This window comes from Lissotriton helveticus, chromosome 7 (genome assembly GCF_964261635.1).
Source record: "Lissotriton helveticus chromosome 7, aLisHel1.1, whole genome shotgun sequence".
Lineage (NCBI taxonomy): Eukaryota > Metazoa > Chordata > Amphibia > Caudata > Salamandridae > Lissotriton > Lissotriton helveticus.
In genome coordinates, this window is record NC_136068.1 from 1,847,514,989 (window position 1) to 1,847,539,282 (window position 24,294).

The 24,294-nt window shown below is 42.7% G+C and overlaps 1 protein-coding gene across 4 annotated transcripts in view; it reads right to left on the reverse strand.

Moving 5' to 3' along the window:
* Positions 1–3,362: 3,362 nt before the first annotated feature.
* Positions 3,363–24,294, reverse strand: part of LOC144770830 (uncharacterized) — a 97,385-nt gene continuing 76,453 nt past the window's right edge. For 3 of the 4 annotated variants that reach the window (XR_013599039.1, XR_013599038.1, XR_013599040.1), the window contains 4 exons: positions 14,128–14,182; positions 11,186–11,221; positions 11,010–11,088; positions 3,363–4,655 (listed from right to left, as the gene is read on the reverse strand). Coding sequence is in view for 1 of the 4 variants with exons in the window: in XM_078655608.1 (XP_078511734.1) it covers positions 11,038–11,088; positions 11,186–11,221; positions 14,128–14,182; positions 22,923–23,029 (249 nt within the window). In the remaining 3 variants the exon portion in view is untranslated. Of the gene's footprint in view, positions 4,656–11,009; positions 11,089–11,185; positions 11,222–14,127; positions 14,183–22,922; positions 23,030–24,294 lie in introns of all 4 variants that reach the window. The other variant, XM_078655608.1, reaches the window with a different exon arrangement.

The window sequence follows — 24,294 nt, forward strand, 5'->3', positions numbered from 1 at the left end:
GGGGAAACAATGGACGACCATCCCCCCAGCAATCTGGCCCGATGTGTTCGGAGAAATCCCCCTCCCGAAGCGTGAAATCAAGACCCTCGGCGTTTGGCTCGAACCAGAGCTCACCATGAAGACGCAAGCAGTCAAAACCTCGGGCACCTGTTTCGGGCTCATGCGCACGACTCGCAAGATTCTCCCCCTACTGCCTCCTGCTTCCAGGAAACTACTTATCCAGGGACTAGTACTGTCCCGCCTGGACTATAGCAATATGGTCTACCTGGGAGCCCCCGAGGCTACCCTGTCGAAACTGCAGCGGACACAGAATGCTGCAGCACGTCTGATCACCAACCTTCCCTCTAGAGTGTCTGCCAGACCTGCACTCAAGGCCCTGCACTGGCTCCCTGTGCGCCAAAGGGTGCAGTTCAAAGCCATGTGCATGTCACATAAGTTGATCAACGGATCTGGTCCCGCGATCCTCAGTAGCATGATCACTCCCTATAAAGCACCCAGATCCTTACGATCTGAGAATGAGCACCTGGCCAACATTCCTAGATTTAAAAAGGCACGCACAGGAGGACGACGCTTCTCTGTCCAAGCAGCCATTGGATGGAATGCCCTACCACGCCCCCTCAGACTTGAACCCAACTATTTGGCATTTCGCAAAAAGTTGAAAACACACCTATTCCCTAACTAATTGTCTTTCCTCCCTTCCTCTCCCTCAACTGGATTACAACTCCTATAGCGCGGGGATGCCCTTGGGTCACCAGGCGCTTTACAAATCGTTATTAAATTAAAAATTAAAATTAGTGGTCAGTACTGCACGTGGTTTCCTAATGCACAGAGGAAAGAGAGAAAGACAATGCAGAAACTCCAACTACACTTTCAGGACATATAGTACACAAATCCAGTTTATCCTACCAGTTGTCTTTAGAGCCTTGCCCCTCTCTGTATGTGGTTGCGAGTGGTTACCATGAAGGAGTGGACAATACTGAAAAAAGGAGGACACCCCGTTACTAACTGAATTAGAGGAAATGCTCCTTAATCTTCACCCCAGTATTCTCTCGCCTACCTTCTTCAATGATAACGTTGCTGTCAAATGGGAGTCTATTCACACGTATGTGAAGTTGGTCATGCAGTTCATGGAAACAGTCTCGAACTTGTGGAAGATGCGCGCAAAAAGGAACCAGGAAGGAAAGAGGGGAAGGAAAGAAATAGGGCAGCGCAATGGGGGAGCTCTGGGGAAAACTAGAAGATCTTCCAGTCAATTGGAAAAGTCTTACTTGGTCCTTCAGTGGATGCCGACTTGCTGTCCTCCGACGTTCGTAGACTGGTCCTCGCTGCGGGGGTGGAACTGCAAGTTGAGGATAATTTTCAGGGAAGAGTCCAGAAGTCTTTCTCACAAAAACTCCTCAGACTCTTGCTAGAATAACTGTCAAAGCGCAACCTGCTCTCGACGGACTTCTCTTCACTGACGCGTCGAAAGACGAGAACCGTTCACAGTCTTGGTTCTCACAGCTACACCCAACTTCGACTCTGGACTAAGATATTCAGGAACAGGACTATGAATTATTCTCACAGAAACACTAAACTCGAAACTCCGGTGAGCGCCTTGGATTACGGCCACTCATGGTAAAGTCTATTTTGAAGTGCGCAGTTCTCAGCGCTCTCGCTCTAAAGATAGCGGGCGACTAGAACGTTGCCGAAATGTCACCACGGCAATAGCGGCGACCATCTTGAATTCCCTAACTAATTCACATTTACCCAGAAGTTCACCATTCTAGGTTTCACCACAACCCTGAATGACTTCTTGGGGCGGAAATGTCCTGTGTTGTATAGAGAGCTGACTGAATGATTCCTGACACCCCACTGTTGCACTTATTGGAGTGGGAATAGAAATGTTTACCCCTAAGTTATCCAAAACTTTTCCCACTGTTGCACTCCCTGGAGTGGGAATAGTAATGTTAACCTGTACGCTATCCAACACTTTCCCTACTGTTGCACTCACTGGAATGGGAATAGTAATTTTTAGCCCTACGCTATCCCACACTTTCCCTATTGTTGCACTCCCTGGAGTGGGAATAGTAATTTTTACCCCTGCGCTATCCAACACGTTTCCTACTATTGCACTCACTGGAGTGGAATAGTAATTTTTACCTCCACGCTTTCCAACACTTTCTGAACTGTTGCACTCAGTGGAGTGGGAATAGTAATTTTTACCCCTATGGTATCCAACATTTTCCCTACTGTTGCACTGTTCGGAGTTGGAATAGTATTTTTATTACCTCCGCTAATTTTTGTATTATTTTAGTTAATGTAGTATACAATTAATATTTAAGAGATTAACAATATTTGTTATTAGTTTAATTTGTTATTTATATTATTTTATATGTATAGATGTATGTAAAATTTATATGATTTAAAACAATTATGTTATTGAAATAATTATTTAAAATTATTAGTAAGTATATATATTATATATCATATGTATATGTGTAATCTATTTATACTTTATGTATATTAATTATAATTGTTAAACATTTAAAACAATTTGTAACTGTTTATTTCAATTATATGTATTATTTACTTTATTTTACATTATTTTTTAAGGTAAATAAAAAGATATTATAACAACGATATTTTCGACATTGATATTTTTTTCTGATATTTTTGTACTTACCATAATGTAGATAGGGTGGCGATATTCTTGACTTCGATATTCGTGCTGCAATATTTTTGTAGGTTGATATTTTGACCTTCGATATTTTGTCAGTGATTCACACTCTAGAAATCAAATCTCTGCAAACAAGAATGTATTCAAGTGTTTTCTACACTTGTCTCAAACTTTACTATCCTATGATCTTAGACTTCGAATCTGAATTCTTCAATCTATAACACACAAAACAAATCAAGAAGCAATTTTCAATCTTCCATTTTCGAATCAACCACAAAACAAAACAAAGGCAAAGGCACAGTTACAAACAAAGGCACAGTTACAATCACCATAGACGTTGCATCACCCCATTGATACTCACCCCTCCAAATCAGCAACTGCCTTCGAACACTGCACTTTGTCAGCCCCCTCAAGTGCCGGGCACTTTATTCCAGGATTCTGATATTTTATTCTAAAGTTGGGTAATTATTTAACTCCATGCTCCAGACAACTAAAACAATTCTTCTCCTACCAAAACTGATAGATTGGTAATGGACTAAAAAATGTAATTTACCAGTTGTCATAACGCTCAGGGTGAGCCCACTTAACTGCTCCAGGTCTGCCTCCTTTACTGCTCCAGGTCTGCCTAATTGCGATGGAGTCAAGGAGTATGATAAAGTCAAACAAATAACAGTTTATGTTCAGACAATGATGAGAGTATTGGTGTAGTTAAGGATGTTTATTTTTCACTTTAAAAGTTTAGTGAAGATATTTTATTTATTTTTGATCTTTATTCAGTTAGTCCATCAATCAAAATAACATTCCAGAAATCATCAAAAAGAATGTTGGTTAGAACAAGTCATCAACAAATCTAATGCATATAAAAGCTTATTCCACAGAGGAAATAGTTCCCTGTTCCAAGATGGGTGATCAGAGTTCAATGATTGAGAACCCATGAGGAGTTCTAGCGGAATATAAACAGAGTGAAGTCAGGAAGTATGAAGCTCTGAAGATAAAATCACAAATGCAGAATTACCCATGAAAAGTATCCCTAAGACTCAGCAGAGTCTCCGGTTTGTATTCAGATGCAGTAGCAAGCTGTCAAAATCAATTAAATCAAGTAAGGAGGAAAACAGTAGCAGCAGTATCGTCAACCGTCAAGGGGTCTGGGTCAGTATACAAAAGAATAAGCTGTAAGCCTACCTAGAAACATGCACTAACATAAAAGTTAAAAAACATTTTCTAAACAAAGTAGCTTGCTTCTTTTTCCATGGGCCAATCGGAGAACAGAGATCTTCGGTCAGTCAGTCCATCTCCTTCATTCACACAGGAATACATGTTAGTCAAACATTTTTACCAGTTCTTCAGCTACAGTTCGACAAGTTACACTCTAGAAACAGTAAGCATCTTTCCCAAGAACGTCTTCTCTTAGTTGACTTTCTATATCTCTACATGTCTCACTAAGAAAACAATGATAGACTAACTAAAAGACAAGATTCGTTTTAGCTATTGCATTCTTTTATATTAATATGACATTCATTATTGTCTAAAATGTAAGCTTTCTATCCAATTCTTTTATGAAATCTTAAGAAATTAGGAAGTTCATGATATGCAAGAATAGATGTTGCAGAGTAAAATAATGCATTTTTTTTAATGAGAACCTTATGTCAACATTTCTAAATAGCATTCAAAGCTTTTAATCAAGTTGTGCACATTTCAGCTATTTCGCCTTTCTCCTAAAAAACCATGGGCAGGGTTTGTTCTGCAGCCTGGTAAGTGTGATGGCTTACTGCGAATCTGTATCACATAAATGAGTTATTTTGGCCCGTTTAAACATTCGGTTTGCACTTCTTGCGGCACCTTTTGAATATTATTTTAATACATTTTTGTACACATTTTTCAAATGCTATTAATGGTCACTCTGGTGCAGATCCACTTGTTTGTGATGTCACATTCCAAACTTTTGACTTTGCCATAGCCTAGGTAAGCGCATTCATAGGTATCTCCTATTGTGAACCTGCAAAAAGAAAAAAAATTGTTTTAGGGATTTTCTGAAGTTTTCATTCAGAAAGGAATAAATGTTTCCAAAGTCTTAGACGTCAATTAACGGAAATCCCGTATAACGGGAAAACTTTTCTACAAGTTCGCCCCCGGGAATGTAAGCCTGGCAGGTTAGATACTGGCTCAGTGATGGAGTAGACTGGATGTACTGCTACAACTGCAAGTAACATGCCGGCTTCCTGGGAGCCAAGCCTATGTCTAGTGATCCTCTAGTTTCACATTTAACATTGTGCAGCAAGGGGCAAGTAGTGGACATGTGTTTGAAAAGCAAGCCAACATACAGGGATTCATTCAGTAGAGGAAGTGGGAAAGTGATGTGTGAATCCCTTAAAGGTAAACAACAATTTAGAATGGGTCAGCCTAGTCGCATATTCACAACACAGGAACATTGAGCCAAAGTGGAGGATGTGGTTTAAAATGGCCAACATTTCTTGGGTGGTTAACTTCAACGACCTAAATCAGGGTCCAGGAGGACTTATCAGTTCCATAATCTCAGGTGAACCTCTTACAAGGGAAAAGAGGTATTTTTACAATCACTAAATGAAGATATGTTATGTGAGTAGCCTGTAAATCTGGGCTGCAGCCAACACTTAGGGGGGCTAAACAACATGATGAGACTTTAGTAAAGAAAACAAACAGTATCCCAACAGGTATTATTCTGGAGACAATTAAGCATGTATGCTGGAAGCATTACTGATACAGAAATAAGGCGACTTGAATCAAATTAGGTATTGGTTGTTATTCATCATATTCTTTTTACAAGAACGAAAGGGGAGAGAAAATACAGTTATAACAGCACTGTACAAAAAAATCAATAGCAACCCGATTGTATTTGGCGCTCAGGTATGTGCAGGTGACATAGGTGGCGACGCAAGTGACAATAATGGACAGCATGAACGGCGCAAGGTGAGTAATTGTGCAAATAAATACAGTGAGTAGGAACACGTGGCACAATCGTAATTTCAGTTATGAAAGTGACTGATTTAGATAGTTAGCAATTCAAATGAGCCATCGTAGAGAGTTCAACTTCATGGTAATCTGCGCCCCTATCAGCAAAATCGCTCATTTTTTTACTTTAATGCATAGCATTTAAGGAATCTCAATTTGCGATTCCTTAAATGCAATCGCAATTTAAGTAATCGCAATTTAGAGATTAGTTAAATTGCGACTTCTGCATTTGGGATGCTGCATCCCAAATGCAAAAATACAGTCGCAAAGGGGCATATTCTGAGAATCTGCCTGTTTGTGACCGGTTTTTCTTTTGATGCATGGGCCTGTTAGAGACATGATGTTAAAAAATGTGCAAGAGCTGAAAAACAGTAACATAGAAGGAGGGATGAAAGGGACAGCTCACCACTACTGAAAGAGGTTCCTCAGGACTTCCTGGCCAACTGCTGTGTCACTCTTCATTGCAGAATCCAGGCAGTAATGTCTTGTAAATGTATGAGTACTGCTCCAGGTTGCTGCCTTGCGGATCTCCCGGATAGGAACTCCGGCAAAGAGGGCTGTCGAAGAAGAAATTGCCCTCGTGGAGTGGGCATGGACCCACCCGCTGCTCTGTTGTAATCCAAAGAGCAATCTCCTGCTTGGAAAGGGGAAACCCCTTACGAGGATCACTAAAAGATACAAATAGTTGAGGAGACTTCCTGAAGTCTTTAGTAGGCTGGAGATCGAATTTCAAGCACCTCTGAATGTCCAGTGAGTGGAGTGCATTTTCTGCCGGAGTTGTAGGATGAGGGAAAAAAGTTTTGAGTATGACCGGCTCATTCAAATGAAAGTCTGAAGGCACTTTCGGAATGAACTTTGGGTTGGTGTGTCGTATCACTGTACCCTTTTTGAACTGGAGAAAAGGTTCCTGAATGATGAGAGCCTGCAATTCACCCATTCTTCTAGTCGAAGTCAAGGCCAGTAGAAGAGCTACCTTCCAGCAGAGGAATTTCAAATCCACCCAGTGAATAGGTTTGAAGGGATGCTTCTTGAGCTGGGTGAGAACTAAGTTAAGGTGCCAAGGAGGAGGCGAAGGCTTGACTGGAGGGAAGATTCTGAAAAGGCCCTTGAGAAACTGTTTAATTATCCTTGCCGACCAGAGGGAAGGACCTGAGGATGTGGATCTGTAGCGAGAGATGGCGGCAAGATGCACCTTGATGGAAGAGTGAGCCAGCCCCGATTTTGCTAATGAAAGAATGTAAGGAAGAACTTCATGCGGTTCAGCAGAAAAAGGATGGATACCATTTTTCTGGCATCAAATGCAGAAACACTTCCACTTCAACTTGTAGGTCTTGTTAGTACTTTGGGCTCGTGCTGGAGAGAGCACCTCTCTACATTCTGTTGAAAGGGTCAAACCAAGAAATTCTTGCTGCTCAGGAGTCATGCCGACAACTGCAGAGATTAAGGATCCGGATACCTGATTTGGCCCTGGGACATTGTCAGCAGCGAAGGAATCAGATGCAATGGAAGTGGAAGGTCCAGGGAGAGAAGATGTAGCTCTGTGAACCAAAACTGTTGGGCCAAGAAGGAGCTATCAAAATCATATTGCAAGGTACCGTTTTGAGCTTCCTGAGAATCCTGGGGATCAGAGGAATGGGGGAAAAGTGTAAGGGACCAATGATCTCCGATGGTGTAGCCTGCTTGCGTAAAATCTGCATTTCTTGTTCTCCGGAGTGGCAAAGATGTCTATGGTAGGCCTGCCCCATAGGTGAAAAACCTCCTCCAGAGTGGACTGGTCCAATTCCCATTCATGGCTGACCAATTTCAGTCTGCTCAGTGTGTCTGCGGCCTTGTTGAGAACACCTGGAAGGAGCTCCACTTTGAGGGAATTCCCCTGCTGGATCGCCCATTGTTTATATAATGCATAACCGTCGTGTTGTCTGTCCGTATTTGAACTGCAGACTGCTGTATTCGCGGAAGAAATGCCTGCAAGGCTAGGCAAATTACTCTGAGCTCCCGCAGATTGATTTGCAGAAGATGATGTTGGGGCAGCCAATGGATGCTTACATGAAGGTCTTGCAAGACTGCTTCCCAGCCCTCTAGCGAGGCATCTGTAGTAATTATCTGAGGAGCAGGAGTGATCCTAAAGGAGAGACCATGAGAAATGTTTTCCTTTTTTCTCCACCACGATGCTGCGTCGCTCATGGACACGGTAACAAAGAGCTCGTCTTCAAAAGATCGGTCAACTTTGAGCCACTGCAAGTCCAACTCCTCCTGGAGAGGACCCATCTGCAACCTGCAGTGAGGAATCAGAGGAATGCAGGAGGAAATGGACCCTAAGAGGGACTTGTAGAGGCGAACTGAAAGTGACTGTCTTTTTAACAGCAGACGGCCCATAGGCATAGGCATCAGCTTTTCTGGCCTCTCCTGGGTGGGAAAAGCTTGGTCGATGGTCCAGAATGGCTCCCAGAAACCTGGCTTTTTGGATGGACAGAGGGTCGACTTTTCTGTGTTGAGAGTGAGCCCGAGATTGCTGAAAAGGCATGTGAATGCCACAACTGATTTTTCTGCTGCGTGCTTGGTAGAATCCTTCAGCACCCAGTCGTCCAGGTAAGGAAAGACCTGCTGCTGTTGTTTTTGTAGAAAAGCTGCCACCGGAGCTAATACCTTTGTAAAGATCTGTGATGCAGATCGGAGTCCAAAAAGGTAGGACCTTGAACTGAAAGTGGCTCTTTGCTACAGTGAAGCGATGGAACCTCCTATGGGCTGGATACATGGGTACGTGAAAGTAAGCGTCCTCTAGATCCAACATGGCCATGTAAAGAAGACGAAGGCTGTCCTGTAGAGAAACCATCCAAATTGATTGTTTGATTAGATCGCTGTTGAGCTCCCTTAGATCTAGAATAGGGCGCCACTTTACTAAAGTCTTCCGGACCAGGAAGAACCAGGAGTACAGACCCCGCTGAGAGATAGGGACCGGTTATTTGAGGAGCATTTGATGGACTACCAACCGTAAAAGACGGAGATGTTTTGACACTGTTGCGCGTGGGGGATTGGAAGGTGGTGCTTGGACCAATTCCAGAGTATGGCCGCAATGAATGATCTTCAGCACCCAACGGTCCGATGGTATTTGTTGCCAGTTGTGGAGGTAATTTGATATTCTGTCTCCCACTGATGTTACAGGGGGAGAAGGGACAGTAGTAAGAGCCAGCAAGCCGCTATTGACGCTTTAAGGAGTCCCTACCCTGGGGTCCTGGTCTTCCTCTGTGAGCCGATCTAGAGAAAGAAGAGGATTGATTCTGCTGCTGGTTTTAATTTGGCCAGTAAGATTGCGGATTTGATCCATATGAGGAATACAGTTGTTGCTGGTATCCTCCTCTATATGTGGCATTATCTCTCTCTCTGGCTTCCCGGAAGGGGACCTTGCGGTACTTCAGAATCCCTAAGCATTTTGCGGCCTCCGTGTCTTTCTTGATGTCCTGCAGCGCTTCATCGATATGTTTCCCAAAGAGCGCTTCCCCATCAAAGGGAAGATCCAAGATATTGTTTTGGACCTCGGGACAGAACCATGTGGCCCGCAGCCAGCCTTGACGCCGAAGGACAGCAGCGAAAGCACTGGAGCGTAGCACAGTCATTGCAATATCCATAGCACAGTCAATCACTTCAGCCAACGTTACTTCATCCTTCTGAAGAATCTTCTTAGCCTCTTTTTTTGCATCTTCGGGCAATTGGTTCAGATAGGGGAAAAGATTGCACGACATCTGGCGATCATAGCGACCAAGAATTACTAAGGCGTTTGCAGCCCTGACCAACAGACTGGACATGGAAGAAAACCTTTTGTCCGCGTTAATGAGGCGTCAGCCCTCTTTATTTGGAGGCGTTGTGAGCGGAGCTGAAGGATTTCTCGCATTCTTTGGGCAGCCTGAGAGATGACAGAGTCCGGTTTAGGTTGGCTGACCACGCAGGCCGGACTATCGTCTGGAGCCTTATATTTCTTTTCAAGGCGAGGCAATACTGGAATTACCGTAGCAGGATTCCTCATTACTGTCAACCCCTCATCCCAGACATGACCAACAACAGGAATAGAGTGAACCGCTTTCCTGTAAGGCTCTTTGAAGTCATAGAGGAAGCATTCAGACTGCACCGTGTGCATGGGCAGTTCAAAGCTCTTTGCGGCGCTCTCCATCAAATTATGGAAACCCCCTATGTCTGCAGAGGGGGAAATCAACAGGAGCTGGTGCATGTGAAGCCGGATCAGGAATGACATAGTCATCCCACTCAGTGTCTGGATCTGGTATTGCGCCAAGAGCCCTGGCCCTCATCAGAGGTGTCATCGTGAACAAGAGGCGCGATAGGTGGTGTGTCCTGAGCCACAAGCAATGGCTGAGGCAGTGCTTATTGAGGGGTAGCAGGCTGAGCAGCAGGAACAGCAGTAACGAGCACCACAACGGGAACTGGAGGTTTGTGTTGCAAATCTCCTCCTATAGTACAAAAGCATAGTTTCCAAGTCTGCTAGTAAGGAGGAAGGCATGGAGACCATCTCCTGCTGGTAGTCCTCTTAATAATCTGAGGAAGGATCATATTGCTGTTCCTCCAGAATAATCCCCCTCAGAGTCTGTTCCTGACACTTGACGTGTAATTGAGAAGGGCTACTCGCTTAGGCAAAAGTTCAATCATCTTCTTCAGATCCCTCTTCTTCAAGGAGGAGTACAGGAGGTAGAGGAGTCACCCTCCTGGGGGAAGTCATCTCAGGTGTCATCTGGCGCTTTTTGAGAGAAAAAGTAATTTGTTTCCACCGTTGACGAGGTTGTCGACAGGCCCATCGACAACGATTAGAGAATTGTCAACGAAGAAATGGACGTCGTCGACTGTCATGATATTCCCCAACCCTGAATGGTATACCAACTCTGATTCCCTAATAACATGCATGCAGTTCTGGAGACCTACAATATGCACGCTTATCAATGCGTGAACATTCCCAGAATAAAACCCACCCCTCTCCCGTGCATCCTGCCCACCTTGCTTGGACATGTATATGAATATGATTGGTGTAATACTTGATTGGTGTAATACTTGAAACTTGCACTGTAAGTATTTTATACATGAGACCGATGTTAAATTGGTACTTGGTTTTTTAAGCATGGTCTTTTGAATGCCAATACAAAAGAGAACGTTTTATGAAGAAAAGATTGGGTAACGGTAAAAACGAGCCAAGCAACATTAAGCATTAAACTTCAGAGCGGTTGTTTGGTTGAGCGCACGTTACGTAAGATGCAGACGTCTGCAGGCTCATTGGGTGTCACAAGACTATAAATTGCCACACCCATCTTCCAGAAGATGATTTGCCTTCCGCCGTGATTGACGAGAAGACATCAGTGCTTACCTGCTTCTTGTCAAGAGGACTCTGCCCTTCACTGGAGATCAATGGTTTCAGCTTTGCAGTCTTCACAGAATTCCCGGAGCTGCAAAAGAAGAAAACACGTGAGCTACGTGAAAGTTTCTGAATTTTATTTCTGGTGCCCCACACAAGAAAGCAGGAATTCAGCGCTCAGTACTTACCTTGATTTTATTGGGACAATTTTGGGAAATCGTTTCCTAAAAGAAAGAAAGACAATAATTAGTAGCAACAGGAACATTGTAATTCACAGATTCTTGAAACAACAGTTTTGGTGCAATAGTATTATCTTATAAGTCACAGTTTTATGAATATTGTTTGTGTATTTGGCAAAGGTTATTTTTATCAAACAAATAGGTTGTGAAGATTACTCGGAGCTGTAATAATAAGAAAGAGTAAGTGGAGCAAAAACTGGAATAAGAAATCGTTGTTTGATATAGTACTGGATAACTTGGAAACCTGTAACTTACTTCCACATTTCTGTTTCAAAACACAGGTATGAACAAGAAGCTGTTTCTTACATAAACCTACGTATCACCAGACAAGTTGGAATACCTCCACAAGGACTACAAGGACACGATGTACCACATTATTAGATCACAGGTAGGAGACCACCTAGTTAATCATAAAGTTCTCTTTTAGGAAATATCTGTAGACAAGATTAGTTTAGATTTATAGTTAGTTATACTTTTCCTTGTTGCCTCGCAGGTAGACAACTAGGAACAACTAGCGTCCAATATCCGGCCCTCCTCCCCGAATCCCAACTGTGCAGCCTTAGTGTTTCTGATCTACTAAGTTATAAGGTAGGGTACTGGGAAGGCGGTCCATAAAGTCTCTGCGAATTCAACATACAAGCAAGGCACAAGTAAGATTGCTTGTAATTCTGACAGAAGGCAAAGCCCATGACTATCATTCGCCCAGACATTATGGACCAGGCAACTACAATATCATTGCAAGATATTGCAACCATTTTGGCTGATATATGATCCGAAAATGCAGCTCTTAGAAGAGAAATCTCTGCCTTACAAACTAGTATGCATGGCCTCTAGTGCTTCGGGTCCAGCTACTTGGAGTTTTCCAGCTACTCAAAAGCCAGTATTAAAACCACCTATGTTTCAGCCTGCAATGCAGACTTTACACAGTAGCACCTCTTCATCTCCGACCCAGATCCAAGTTGTGACTCCCGTCACAATCCTGTTAGCACCTCCAGAGAGATTTTATGGAGATAGTAGTAAGTACACTATCTTTTTAAATCAATGTCATTTACACTTTATAGCGAAGCCTACAGCTTTCCCTGATGACTCATCTAAAGTGGACTTTATATTATCCTACTTAGGAGGAGATGCAGCTTTGTGGTCAGTGCCAATAGTAGAACGGAATGACCCAATTTTATATGATCTTAGACGGTTTAAACAAACAATGACAAAAAATATTTGCAAAACATGTCTTTGTGCAATCTGCAGATCATGAATTATTACATTTAAAACAAGGAACCTCAGACTTATTACATTATATTCCACAGTTCAACAGACTTGTAATAGAGGCTGAATGGTCGGAAGAAAAAAGGGTTTCTCTTTTTGATAAAGGTTTCAGTGAAGCATTGAAAGATATGGTAACACAAATATTAGGTTCGCCAGATGACATAGCAGAGTTTATCGATCTGGTAGTTAAGCTTAACCATCGGTTAACTGAACGCAAGGAGAAAAGGGACATTCAGATCATAAAATGTTCACTTTCCAGGAAATCTGAGTAAAACCCAAAGGTAGATTTTGGAGAACCTATACAACTATTAAAGGACACCTCTCTAAGGATGAAAAAGAGAAACGAAGAAAGTTGAATCAATGTCTTTACTGCAGTAAAGCAGGACATTTTGTAAAAGAGTGTCCAATTCGTCCAAATAAGTCAAAGAATACAATCAATGATGCAGAAAGCATTCAACAATCAGAAAACTAAAGAGCTTGGCAAAACATGAGGTCAGTTTGTCGAGTGAGGTAATTAGTTTGGCCTCTATGGCTCCTGAAGGCTCATGAAGTCTCTTATCAACATCAACATCTTAGTATTAAAGTGATCTTACAATCTCAATCTGATAGAAAACAAATTTGGTCAGTAGATGCATTGATAGATTCAGGAGCTACGGGCAATTTTATTGATACAAGATTTTTACAAGAATTAGGTTTAAAAACTGAACCCAAGAGTCATCCAGAAATAGTCAGAGCTGTTGACTGTAAAGAATTAACATCTGAACTGATACAACATCACACAGAATCACACAGAATCTCTTATCATGACATGTTTCACTGAACATAGTGAATGCATTACATTCGATATTATTGACGCTCCTCAATTTTGACTTATTTTATGCATTCCGTGGCTAGTCTTACATAACCCGAAAATTGACTGGATTCAAAAGACAATTGTGTTTAATTCTGAGTATTGTCATTCAACCTGTTTATCGCCATAAGGACGGGGTCCCGTGGGGGGTAATAGGATGCGCCCGCCACTGTGGCGGGCGCATCCTGCATTTTTAACATTGTGGCGGGCGGTGCTCTCAGCACCGCACACCACAATGCAAAAAATGCATGTATGCATTTGCATACACAAAGTGTCAGGCACCGTGCGGTGCCTGCCGCTTTGTGCATGCAAATGCAGGGTGGTATCTGGGTACCACAGGTACCCCCATGTGCACCCCCCCTCGCCTTCACGGCCCCCAAAGTGAAGACCGCATGCCTTTCCGTGGCATCTGATTGTGGCCATCCTAATATGGCTGGCGGTGTCTGAAAGACACCGCCAGCCATATGAACCCTTTTCCGCCCTGGCTGCAAGGCGACCGGGGCGGAAATGCGGCGGACGTTGTTCACGTCCGCCGCGGTCCCCCTGCCATTGTAATATGGCGGGGGGGGGGAATGGGTGGCGGCAGGTCACGGATGTCGGGCGGATCGCCACTGCCTGCATGGCGGTGGCGATCTGCCCGACAACCTAATGGGCCCCTTAGTTCAAGGTTATGACTTCCCAAAAGATTGGAAAAGCGTTTTACTTTTAGAAGGGATACCTATAGAATATTCAGATCCCACAGATGTGTTTGATAAAAAAAAGGCCAATACACTACCTCCGCATAGCGATTTTGATTGTCGAATAGATTTGATGCCTGAAGCCACTCTGCCCTGTAGTAGGATATATAATAATAAATCTTTCTTTATTCGGTTAATCACAGGGAAAACCATAAAAGAAGCAATCGACAATTTCAATAATATACATAAAAAGAGACATTTCAAATGATGTTTAAGATTTAGTGACAACAAGAAGCATACATTTTTAAAAAAGAGAAAAATGTTTGCTTTAAAAGTTATGGGTTTTTTCAGTGCATGTTGCTAAAGGTTTTTTCTGTGATTCATAATACATTTTAAAAAATTTAGGACTAGGTAGCAAATTTCTTCAGACTCTAGGGATTGCAGTCGATAAAAGGCCGGTCGGCAGTGTCTAAGGCCCCACCGCCTGCATATCGGGAGAATCCAACGTTTTCTGTGGGGGTGGTAGAACTTACAAAACAAGAAAGCGTGGATGTTCGATTGAGTTGATTTCCCGTCGCAGGGGCATCGGGCATGTTTTTTTCCCAGGCCTTATTTATGGGAAAAGCTACCAGTCTGTAAAAAAGATTCAATCTGAACCTGGTCAGTAATATCCTCTCGTAAGTTTTACTCTGTAGGGTAAGGTAGAGTTGGATGCCAAAGGTTTGCTGGATTATATTTGCGTGAATTACTGAGGGTTTAGCGGCATCAGTTGACAATCTTAATGTTTCCAAGTGTCGCAGGGCAAGTTCTGTGAGTTCTTTTTTTGGAAGGGAGACAATCGACTCTGGTTGGAGAAAATAATTTTCAAGCCCAAGGTCAGTAAAAAAGTTTTTGATGTAACGAAGCCACTTCAGTCTGGAAGAGTGGTCAAGTGACATTGAATCGGCCACTATCGACTGGGATAATGTGTTCACATCCGAAACCCAGATACGCCTCCACAGGAGCAGAGGCTGGATTTTGATAAGATCCTGAAGATGCGGTATTCCCAGTTCCATGTGAGAGGCGTAGATTGATGAACCTTTCGGGGTCGCTAGAAGAAATGTTATGAATTTGTTTTCAATTTTCTGTAAAGATTCAACATTTGTGTGACCCCAGACTCCTGCTCCATAAAGGGCAATGGCCTGGCACTTGGCTTTGTAAATTCTCAGCAATTCTACTGGACATCTCCTTCCCAGTTTTCGCGAGAAGGACTGCAAACCCGCTGTCGAGCGTTTAAAAAGATGGCATCTGGTGTCCACCGCTGGTTTCCATGATAGCTTGTTGTCTATCATCACCCCAAGATATGGATATTGTGTAGTAGTCTCAAGAGGTTGCTTGTCAAGGAAGATGTTTTTTGTGCCTTTCTTCACTCCCCCCGTGATCATTACAAACGTTTTTTTTACGTTCACCTTGAGGTCCAAGGAATTCATAAAAGAGGTGTATCTGTTGAGTGAGAGCTGAAGTTCGCGGGGAGTTCGGGCCAAGATGACAGCGTCATCCGCGTAGAGGAGTGCTGGAATCGGTCTCTGTTTCAGTTTAGGGAGGTCCTGAGCCCCCCTCAGCATCTCTTCCTCCAGGCCATTGGTATAAAGCGAGAAGAGGAAGGGGGCCAGAACACAGCCCTGCCTAACTCCTCGCTCCACGCCGAACGGCGCCGTCAACTCGCCGTTTTTTCCAAAGCGAACTCTCGCCGAGGCTCCAGAATAGAGCTCTCTTAGGAGATCCAACAAGGAAGGGTCTATCTCCATTTTTCTTAAGACTGTCCATAGTTTGGAGTGTGAGACGCAGTCGAAAGCGGCAGACAAGTCCACATAGACCATGTATACCGTGGTTTTCTTGGCATGCATGTATTTGGCCATTATGAGACTAAGGTTAAGTGCCTGTTCTACTGTTCCGAGACCTGCTCTGAACCCGAATTGGAGATCTGAGATAATTTCTTTTTCCTCACACCACAGTTGGAGTCTCTCCAGCATGACCCTTCCCACCACTTTGCCGAGGGAGTCCAGGAGAGAAATAGGTCGATAACATTTTACATCCTGGCGGTCCCCTTTCTTAAAAATGGGGACCATAATTGATCTGGTCCAGGAGTCTAGAATTCCTTCACTGGCTGCAGCAGCGCAAACTCTTGTTAAGATGGGTGCCCAAAGATCCTGATTGAATTTGAAAAGGTCGACAGGAACGCCATCGGGACCCGGGGCTTTTCCTGTCTTACTTCTTTCCAGGGCCACCAAAATTTCCGAAATATCAAAAGATATTGGAATAGGATATTGTACCTCATTGAAGAGGTTCGTTGAATGGTCTGTGGTTCCTTGATTTTTGAATATATTTCCGAAGTGGGCGATCCAAGTTCCCTCGTCTATAGCTACCTCTATCTTGGGGGAGTTGTTCGCTGAGAGGTATGGGGATCTCACTGTTCTCCAGAAATCCTTGCTGCATTTTGATAAGGAACTCCTGTCAAGATCTTTCCACAGTTTCTCTTTCAGTTGTTGGACTCTAAGGGTACGATCCCTTCTATACTGTCTTCTCAAAAGCTGAATGAGACCGACGTCTCTTGGTTTTTTGCGAAGAGCAGATTTTAAATCAATTAAGGCCTTAGTGCTGTTGTGATCAAACCAACCTTTTTTTGCTAGATGCTTGTTTGTAGTTTTTCCCGTGAGCAACTCTTTGGCTACTGCCAGGATTTCTCCAAAGTTTGACAGGACCTCTGCATGGTTTAGTGTCGGGTCCAGGCAATTGATAATGTTCGGGTATGATTGGTTGACTATTTTTTTTGTAAGTTTTTGCGGGTCAATCTTTTCCCACTTTATGGTGTAGCCGTTTTGTTTTCCTAGTTGCAATCTTTCTTGAGTGAGGGCTTTTGCTATGTTAGTGACCTTTGATTTACGCTCTGAAGAATAGAGTTCTATCTTTAATGCGTAGTGGTCGCTTAGTATATTTGTCATTACTTGAAAACCTGCAACCTTTGTAGCGAGGCCTTGAGACAGCAGGATATAGTCCACTGTTGTCTGATGGCCTCTGCCCACGTAGGTTGCGTCGAATTGGGGTTCCCTCGCCTTTGGGGAGTTAGCGATCACTAAATCAAACTCTGACAGAATATTATTCATAGTATTGCCGGAATTGTTGTGGGCAAAGTGAGCTAATGGAGCTTCTTGTTCGTCCACGAACCCACAATGTTTGGAGACTGCCATTGAGCATGGGTGAAGGTTAAAATCCCCTCCCCAGAGTAGATGGGTCGTTTTAGAATTGGTCTCCTTCTGTAGTAGGGTTCTCAGTCTCTCCTGCATATTTTCAACGAAAGTTAGAAAGTCGTGTTCCGTTAGGTTGTTGTATGAATTTACGAGAACTATGGTGTCTTTGTTAGCGAAGGAGAGAAATAGTATCTGGCAATTAGGGTCAGTAAAGAAATTGGTCACTTTTAGGCGAGATAGGGTGTTGGCTATATAAATTGTAAGTCCTCCTTTGGGTCTACCCATTGCACTACGGCTGGCTGGGTAAAAATAGGTTTTATACCCTAGCAGGTGGAGCTCTAAGGTTGTCCAGGTCTCTTGAAGGCAGATAATTTTGCCTTGTTCGAGAAAGTTCACTGCTAAAGGGTCATCGATCTTGGATCGTAAACCCGCCACGTTCCAGAATAGGAAGGGTATTGTGTGGTAATTAGCTTTTGGGATTAGAGTTTGTGAGATCTCCTCAAGGTTGTTGGTTAGGAGAGGGGAATGTAGGAGGTTAGGGGTAGTGTGATCAATGTCCCTTGGTAGTCAATCTACCATTTCTAGGGGACTAAATCGATTTACTAGTGGGATGTTGTGCCAAGGGTCCCATCTGGGCGGTTCTCTGCGGGTCACCCTCTGCTGGTATCCCCATTCTCCCCAATTTGGGCCCTGGTGGCGTGGATTTACTACGTGCCATGGATTCTCCTGCTCTCGAAAACGAGGGGGGCCATATTGTCTATTCTCGTATGCTAGAGGTTGACGCTGGGATCGTTCAGCCCAAGGAAAAACAGTGTCCTCGAAGAAGTTACTGTTTGTGGGTTGGAGGATGGGGTAGAAAAAGGAGAGTGGTTTTATACTAATTCCTCCAGTAACATTAGGTTGTTCCCACGAGATAATTTAGTCAGCTACCCAGGGGTCCTCAAAAGTTATAATGATACAGTCCCCTGAAAACAGTTTTTTACCTTTCCCTACCCATGGAGTCCTGCGTAGGGAGGAAATCCTTCCATGGCAATTTGTTGGCATGGGCCGATTTGCCTGTAGCCAATGATGGACTTTATTTTTTAGGGACCATGGAGGTTCTGCCGTGTTGGGCGCTACTTCGGGTACACCAATCATGACTGCAACGTAGGGGGCGGCCTCGGGGGGAAGCTCAGAATGAGCTCTGATTTCTCCAGGCCCTCTTAAGGTGTTTCTTTGAGTTGGTTGGAGAGTAGAATTTTGTGCCGGGATCTTGGGGGGTGCGGTTTTTCTTGGTGCTGGTTGTGAGGAGAGATTAGTGGATGCCACATTGTTAACTTGTTTTGATATGGTTGGGACTGTGGGAGTAGAGATTGGAGTAGTTGAAGGCAGCGTGATGGGGAGTGTTGGGATAGGGGGTAATGTTATTGGTGTGGTTATCTGTGGTGCAGTGGTTTGCGAAATTGTGGGTTTTGCAATGAGAGTCACGGAGTTTGAGAGGGAATTAAGAAAAGGGTTGGTGCCTCCTTTCTTTTGTTGGGAATGCCCCTGATTGTGTTGTGATGGGGAGGTAAGCTTCGAAATCTGGGATTCTATCTTTGCTAGTTTTTGTTCTAGCGGTAGTAGAAGTTGTTTAAAAAGATCAGCTAGCTTATTTAAGAAAACTGAATTGTCATTTTCTTCCAGACCCTTATCTGCAGAGTGCTGAGTTGGTGAAACAAGTGATATGGGAGTGGCACCTTCCGATTGATCACTATGTACTATTGCGGTAAGGAGTTGTTGCTGTAATGGTGGTAGTGAAATAGGTAGGGGAAGAGTTTTCAATATGGTAAGGTTTGATAGGATAGATTTATTTTTACTAATTGCTCCTTCCCTTCTTGATTAGTAGGATATATGCTCTCACTGAAAAGGAGACATTTGCATTTAAGAGAGTACCTAGATGAATACCTTGCTAATGGGTTCATTTGACACTCTAAATCTTCCCTCTATTTTTCATTCCAAAGAAAGGGGGAGGTTTCCGCTTGTGTATAGATTATCGCGCCTTAAATAATGTTACAATTAAAAACAGATACCCACTCCCATTAATTCCAACATTATTGGAACAAATAAAAGATGCCACTATTTAACCCAAATTGGATCTGCGTGAAGTGGAAGTGGAGTGGAAGGCAGCATTTCGTACAAATTGTGGCTTGTATGAATACCAAGTCATGCATTTAAGACTCTGTAATGCTCCCGCAGCAATTACATTTTTTATTAATGTAGTGTTAAGAGATTTTTTGGGTGTGTGTTGAGTAGTATACATTGATGATATCTAGAAATATTCTAAAAACACTATAGAACATGTAAAAAAAGTAAGGGCAATTCTTCAACAGCTACTACAGAACTCTCTATTCGTCAAACTAGAAAAAAGCATATTTCACACCACTAAAGTGGAGTTTTTAGGCTCTGTTCTCAGTCCCAAAGGAATTGAAATGGATCCAAATAAGTTACAAGCAGTCCTTAATTGCCCTAGTCCCTCTTCCGTAAAACAAGTGCAAAGCTTTTTGGGTTTTCATTTGTAACTTCTCTCAGATTATCACACCTCTTGCATACATTTTTTTTTAATTCGAGAGGACCCAAGAAGCTGAAACTGCTTTCCAAAACCTAAAAACTCAGTTTACTTCGGCTCCTATTTTGATGCACCCAGATCCTTAGTGGAATCTCAATTTGCCATCGGAGTAACATTGTCCCAGAGACATAAAAACACAGGTCAAATGCACCTAATAGCTTATTATTCTAGGAAACTTACACCAACTGAACAAAATTATGCTATTGAGGATAGAGACTTAGTAGGTATAAAGGCTGCATTCGAAGAATGGCGCCATTACTTGTTAGGTGCTCGACATCCTGTTACTATTTAAACCGGCCATCGTAATCTACAGAGCTTACATTCTATCAAAGCACTCACACCTCGACAACTTCGCTGGACTCTCTTTTTCAATTACTACAATTTCATCATCACTTATCGTCCAGGAAAAGAGAATCAGAAAGCAGATGCTCTGTCTCACATTGGAATTTCCGAAGACATGTTTCTTACGCCAGATACTATACAACATATATTGCCTGCGCAATGCTTTCAAGTGGGCGCAATTTTTACGGATGTAGTTTTGGATATTAAAAAATGTTTTACAAGACAATAAGCAATTAGAGTGGCAGTACAAGTATCCTGCTACAATGAAGAAATGATTTGTTATTTATGAATGAACAAATATTAGTACCGACTACTGACTTACAACTACAACTTATAAAGTTACATCATGATACTTTAATGTCAGCTCATTCGGGTGTCACAAAAACTTATCATTCAATCAGGTGGCAATCCATGTTTAAAGATGTGCAAAAATATATTGAAACGGGTGTTATCTGTATACAGAACAAATCACAACATCAAGCTCCTAGTGGTCTTCTACATCCTTTACCAATACCACCTCAACCATGGCATACTGTGTCTTTAGATTTTGTTGTAGAACTTCCTCATGATGTTGAATGGTCAGATATATTATGGGTTCTGGAATTTGCCTACAATACAATGGATCACTCTTCTACTAATATATCTCCATTCTTTTGTATCTATGGTTTTCATCCAAAAAAATATTCCTAGATCAAATATGTCTCCATCCACTACACCTTCTATAAAAGATCATGTCGAGAACTTGCTGTCTATTCAGTCACAGGCTCAATATCATTTGGCACAAGCAAAAGAAAATCAAAAAAGTATCTCTGATTCTCATCGATCTTTACAACCAGACAATGTCATAGGAGACAAAGTGTAGTTATCCACTAAACATTTAAAATTAAAACAAGTAGGAAATGTTTAAAGGACCATTTAACGTGGAAAAAATCATGAATCCAGTTAGCATCCGGTTGACTCTTCCTTTTAGATACCGGTTTCAAGCGGTATTTCATGTTTCATTATTAAAACCATTTAATCCCATGACTCGAACTTCACCAGGTCCTTCAGCTATAGATGTGGATGGTACTCCTGAATTTGAAGTTCAGTCTATATTAGATTCAAAAAGAATTAGTGGAAAATTGTTTTACTTTGTTCATTGGAAGGGTTACGGCCCTGAAGAACGGTCCTGGGAACTTTGGGGGGGGGGTTTAGTGTCATGATATTCCCCAACCCTGAATGGTATGCCAACTCTGATTCCATAATAACGTGCATGGAGTTCTGCGTGAACATACCCAAAATAAAACCCACCCCTGTCCCGTGCATCCTGCACACCTTGATTGGAAATGTATATGAATATGATTGGTGTAATACTTTAAACTTGCACAGTACGTATTTTATACACGAGACCAATGTTAAATTTGTACTTGATTTTTTATGCATGGTCTTTTGAACGCCAATGCAAAAGATAACGTTTTATGAAGAAAAGAACGGTTCATAAGGTGAAGGAGAAGCCCTCACAGACCTTCTGGAAGATGTAGCAGAGGATGCATCATCACTGTCACTGGGAACTGGTACCTTCCTTGACTTTAGCTCCGGGAGCCAGGTCAAAAGACGCCCCTCAGAGTCTCGTAGGGTCTTTGAGAAAAAGTGCAGCATTTTCTGCAGTCTGCAGCCTTGTGGTCTGGGTACAGACAGTAAATACAATCCTTGTGCTTGTCCTCCGCATATAACCTCTTCTTAGCACAAGTTGCACAGGCTTTAAAGAGGGCTTTCTTATCCTTATCAGACATCTTGAAGAAGGTTTTGAAGAAAAAAAGGTGAAAACTGTAGAATGAAAGTTTACAGGAAATAACTGAGCAGAGCTCAGTGGAGACTCCGTGCGGTAGAAAATCTGAGGTTCTGAGCTTGGGGTGAGGCTAATCTGATTGGTTGTTCTCTTTATTTGGTCTCTTTACAAAAAGAGGTGGATAGGTTGCAAAACAAGAATGGGCCTAGGCCTATTTTCTGTTTTGGTAATGGTTTTCTATTGCTAGTTTATGTGTACCAGGGACTCCCATTCTGACGACGGTGAATGATACAAGCATGGGAATCTATGAAAGTTCCAATACTGGAGTAAGGTGAGATGTTATGACAGTTAAATCATGCATATTGTTTTTATTATATGAAATCCTTCGTTTTTTCCTCGCTGACTAGGGATTTGGTGGTTTCCTTGATGCACAGAGGGTAGGACATTTGCAGTGTGATAATCCTTGTTAGGCCATCTTAGGAGGGGAGGCTGCATATTGTTTTACCAAAAATAATTTTGTACCTATTCATCAATTAATGTGTATTATTTAGCTTTGTGTGTGTATTAAATTGTGTGCCCTTATTGGAATAGTAAAACAAGCTTGCAATATCCAATCCCAAGATGACCACCTGCTACTCTGTAAACCTTGTCCGTCATTTTCTCATTGCAAGCACATGACGCGTACATTTACGTGGCAGCATTTACCAGTTTAATTCTTTTAATTTATCATCCATACGCCTGCAAAAAAAAACTCACAATAAATCATCATATCACATGCACCAGTGGAGAGTTTATACAGAAGAGGAATCTCAAAAACTGAGGTGTTGTCGACAGAACAGCTGTCTCTGTGTGAGTTTGTTTTCAACAAAGATGGCAGTTTTAGGCGACACACTGGTGTGAGAATCGCTTCACAATAGGATTAGTGATTGAAAATGTCTGGCAGGGAAATAAACAAACACAAGGACTTACTCGTTATTGAATTTGGTGCCATTGACCCATGTCCACGACTGACACTTATCATCCGTCCTCAAGCCAATCCAGTGATTATGATCCCCTTTGTAACGCAGCATGAAATTCTATAAATAAGATGGAAACAGGGACTTCCTGAGAAGTGGTCATTAGGTTTGAGGAAATTAGTTCAATGGAATCAGTGCACTGATTGACCAAGAGTTTTCCAAAATGAAATAAGTAAACACTTAAGGACTGTGGCGAGGTAGGGATGAGGAAATCAGGTGTAGTAAAATAATTTTGACATTTCTTATTTGACACATTCATTTGGGCAATTAGATTAATAGGCAATATTAGTAAATTACTGTAAATATCACAAGTAGCTTTTGTCAAGAGGGTCCCTAATCCAAGGGCGATGGAGCAGGTAGCATTTGGCTTAGCTCCTGGTGGGGTACTGCCATCTGGCACCATTCAGATTCCTTGCATGCTCCTACCCCTCTGAAACAATATGGGGTACAAGGGGCATTAGATGACTGCATTTTAGGGCTACATTTGCTGTCCCGAGATCACCCGCAGAGATAACTGGCACTGCCTGACCTTCAAGTGGCACATCTAAGATGGCCGCACAAGGGTCCTAGGAGCAATGCAGTGACTGGCACAGACTCCACATTGTGCCCACATACTGAATACTTGCTAGACCGCGAACTTGCAGAATCTGGGCTAAAGCCAGCCGAGAGACTCCCTTGCCCCAGCGGTGGGCTTTATAGGCCATTTTCCTGCTTGCTATCGGAGGCCCTCGATGCTAAGGAGCTGCCTCCTTCCTGGTTGTGGGGTGTGCCCGGAGTTTCCAGTCTCAAATCCTAAAAAACGCAAGGATTTTATTGCGATTTTATATAGCGCAAATTTTACCCGAAGGTGTTAGAGCACTTTACAATAGGACCAGTTACATTACATACGGACTTCGGAGTACATGAGTTACATAAGATATAAACAGAAAAACTCTAAATTCACATAAGAATGGTAGTAAGTACAAACGTCTACTACAGATACTAGTGGTTAGAGTTACATATATAGAATATGCAAAATCACTCAAGATTCCATTTTAAGAAGCGATTAGGGTTGGACAATTATATATTACATATTTACAGAGCATGAACTTCTTGCAGTGGTTCAGACAGGCCTTCAGGGGCTGTTGCATTCTGGGGCAGAGGACTTGGGCCTGGAGGGATCCCAGAGGTGGTGACGACTGTAGGAGTAGAAGGCCGGGTGTTGGTGGGCAGAGGCAGCATGCTGTATCCCTGGGCTGATCTTCAGCTCGTGCTCCTTCTGTGGGAAGGGGGAGGTCTTTAGGGGCAGGCTGGTCAGTGCCACAAAGTCAGGTCTCCCACCAGGC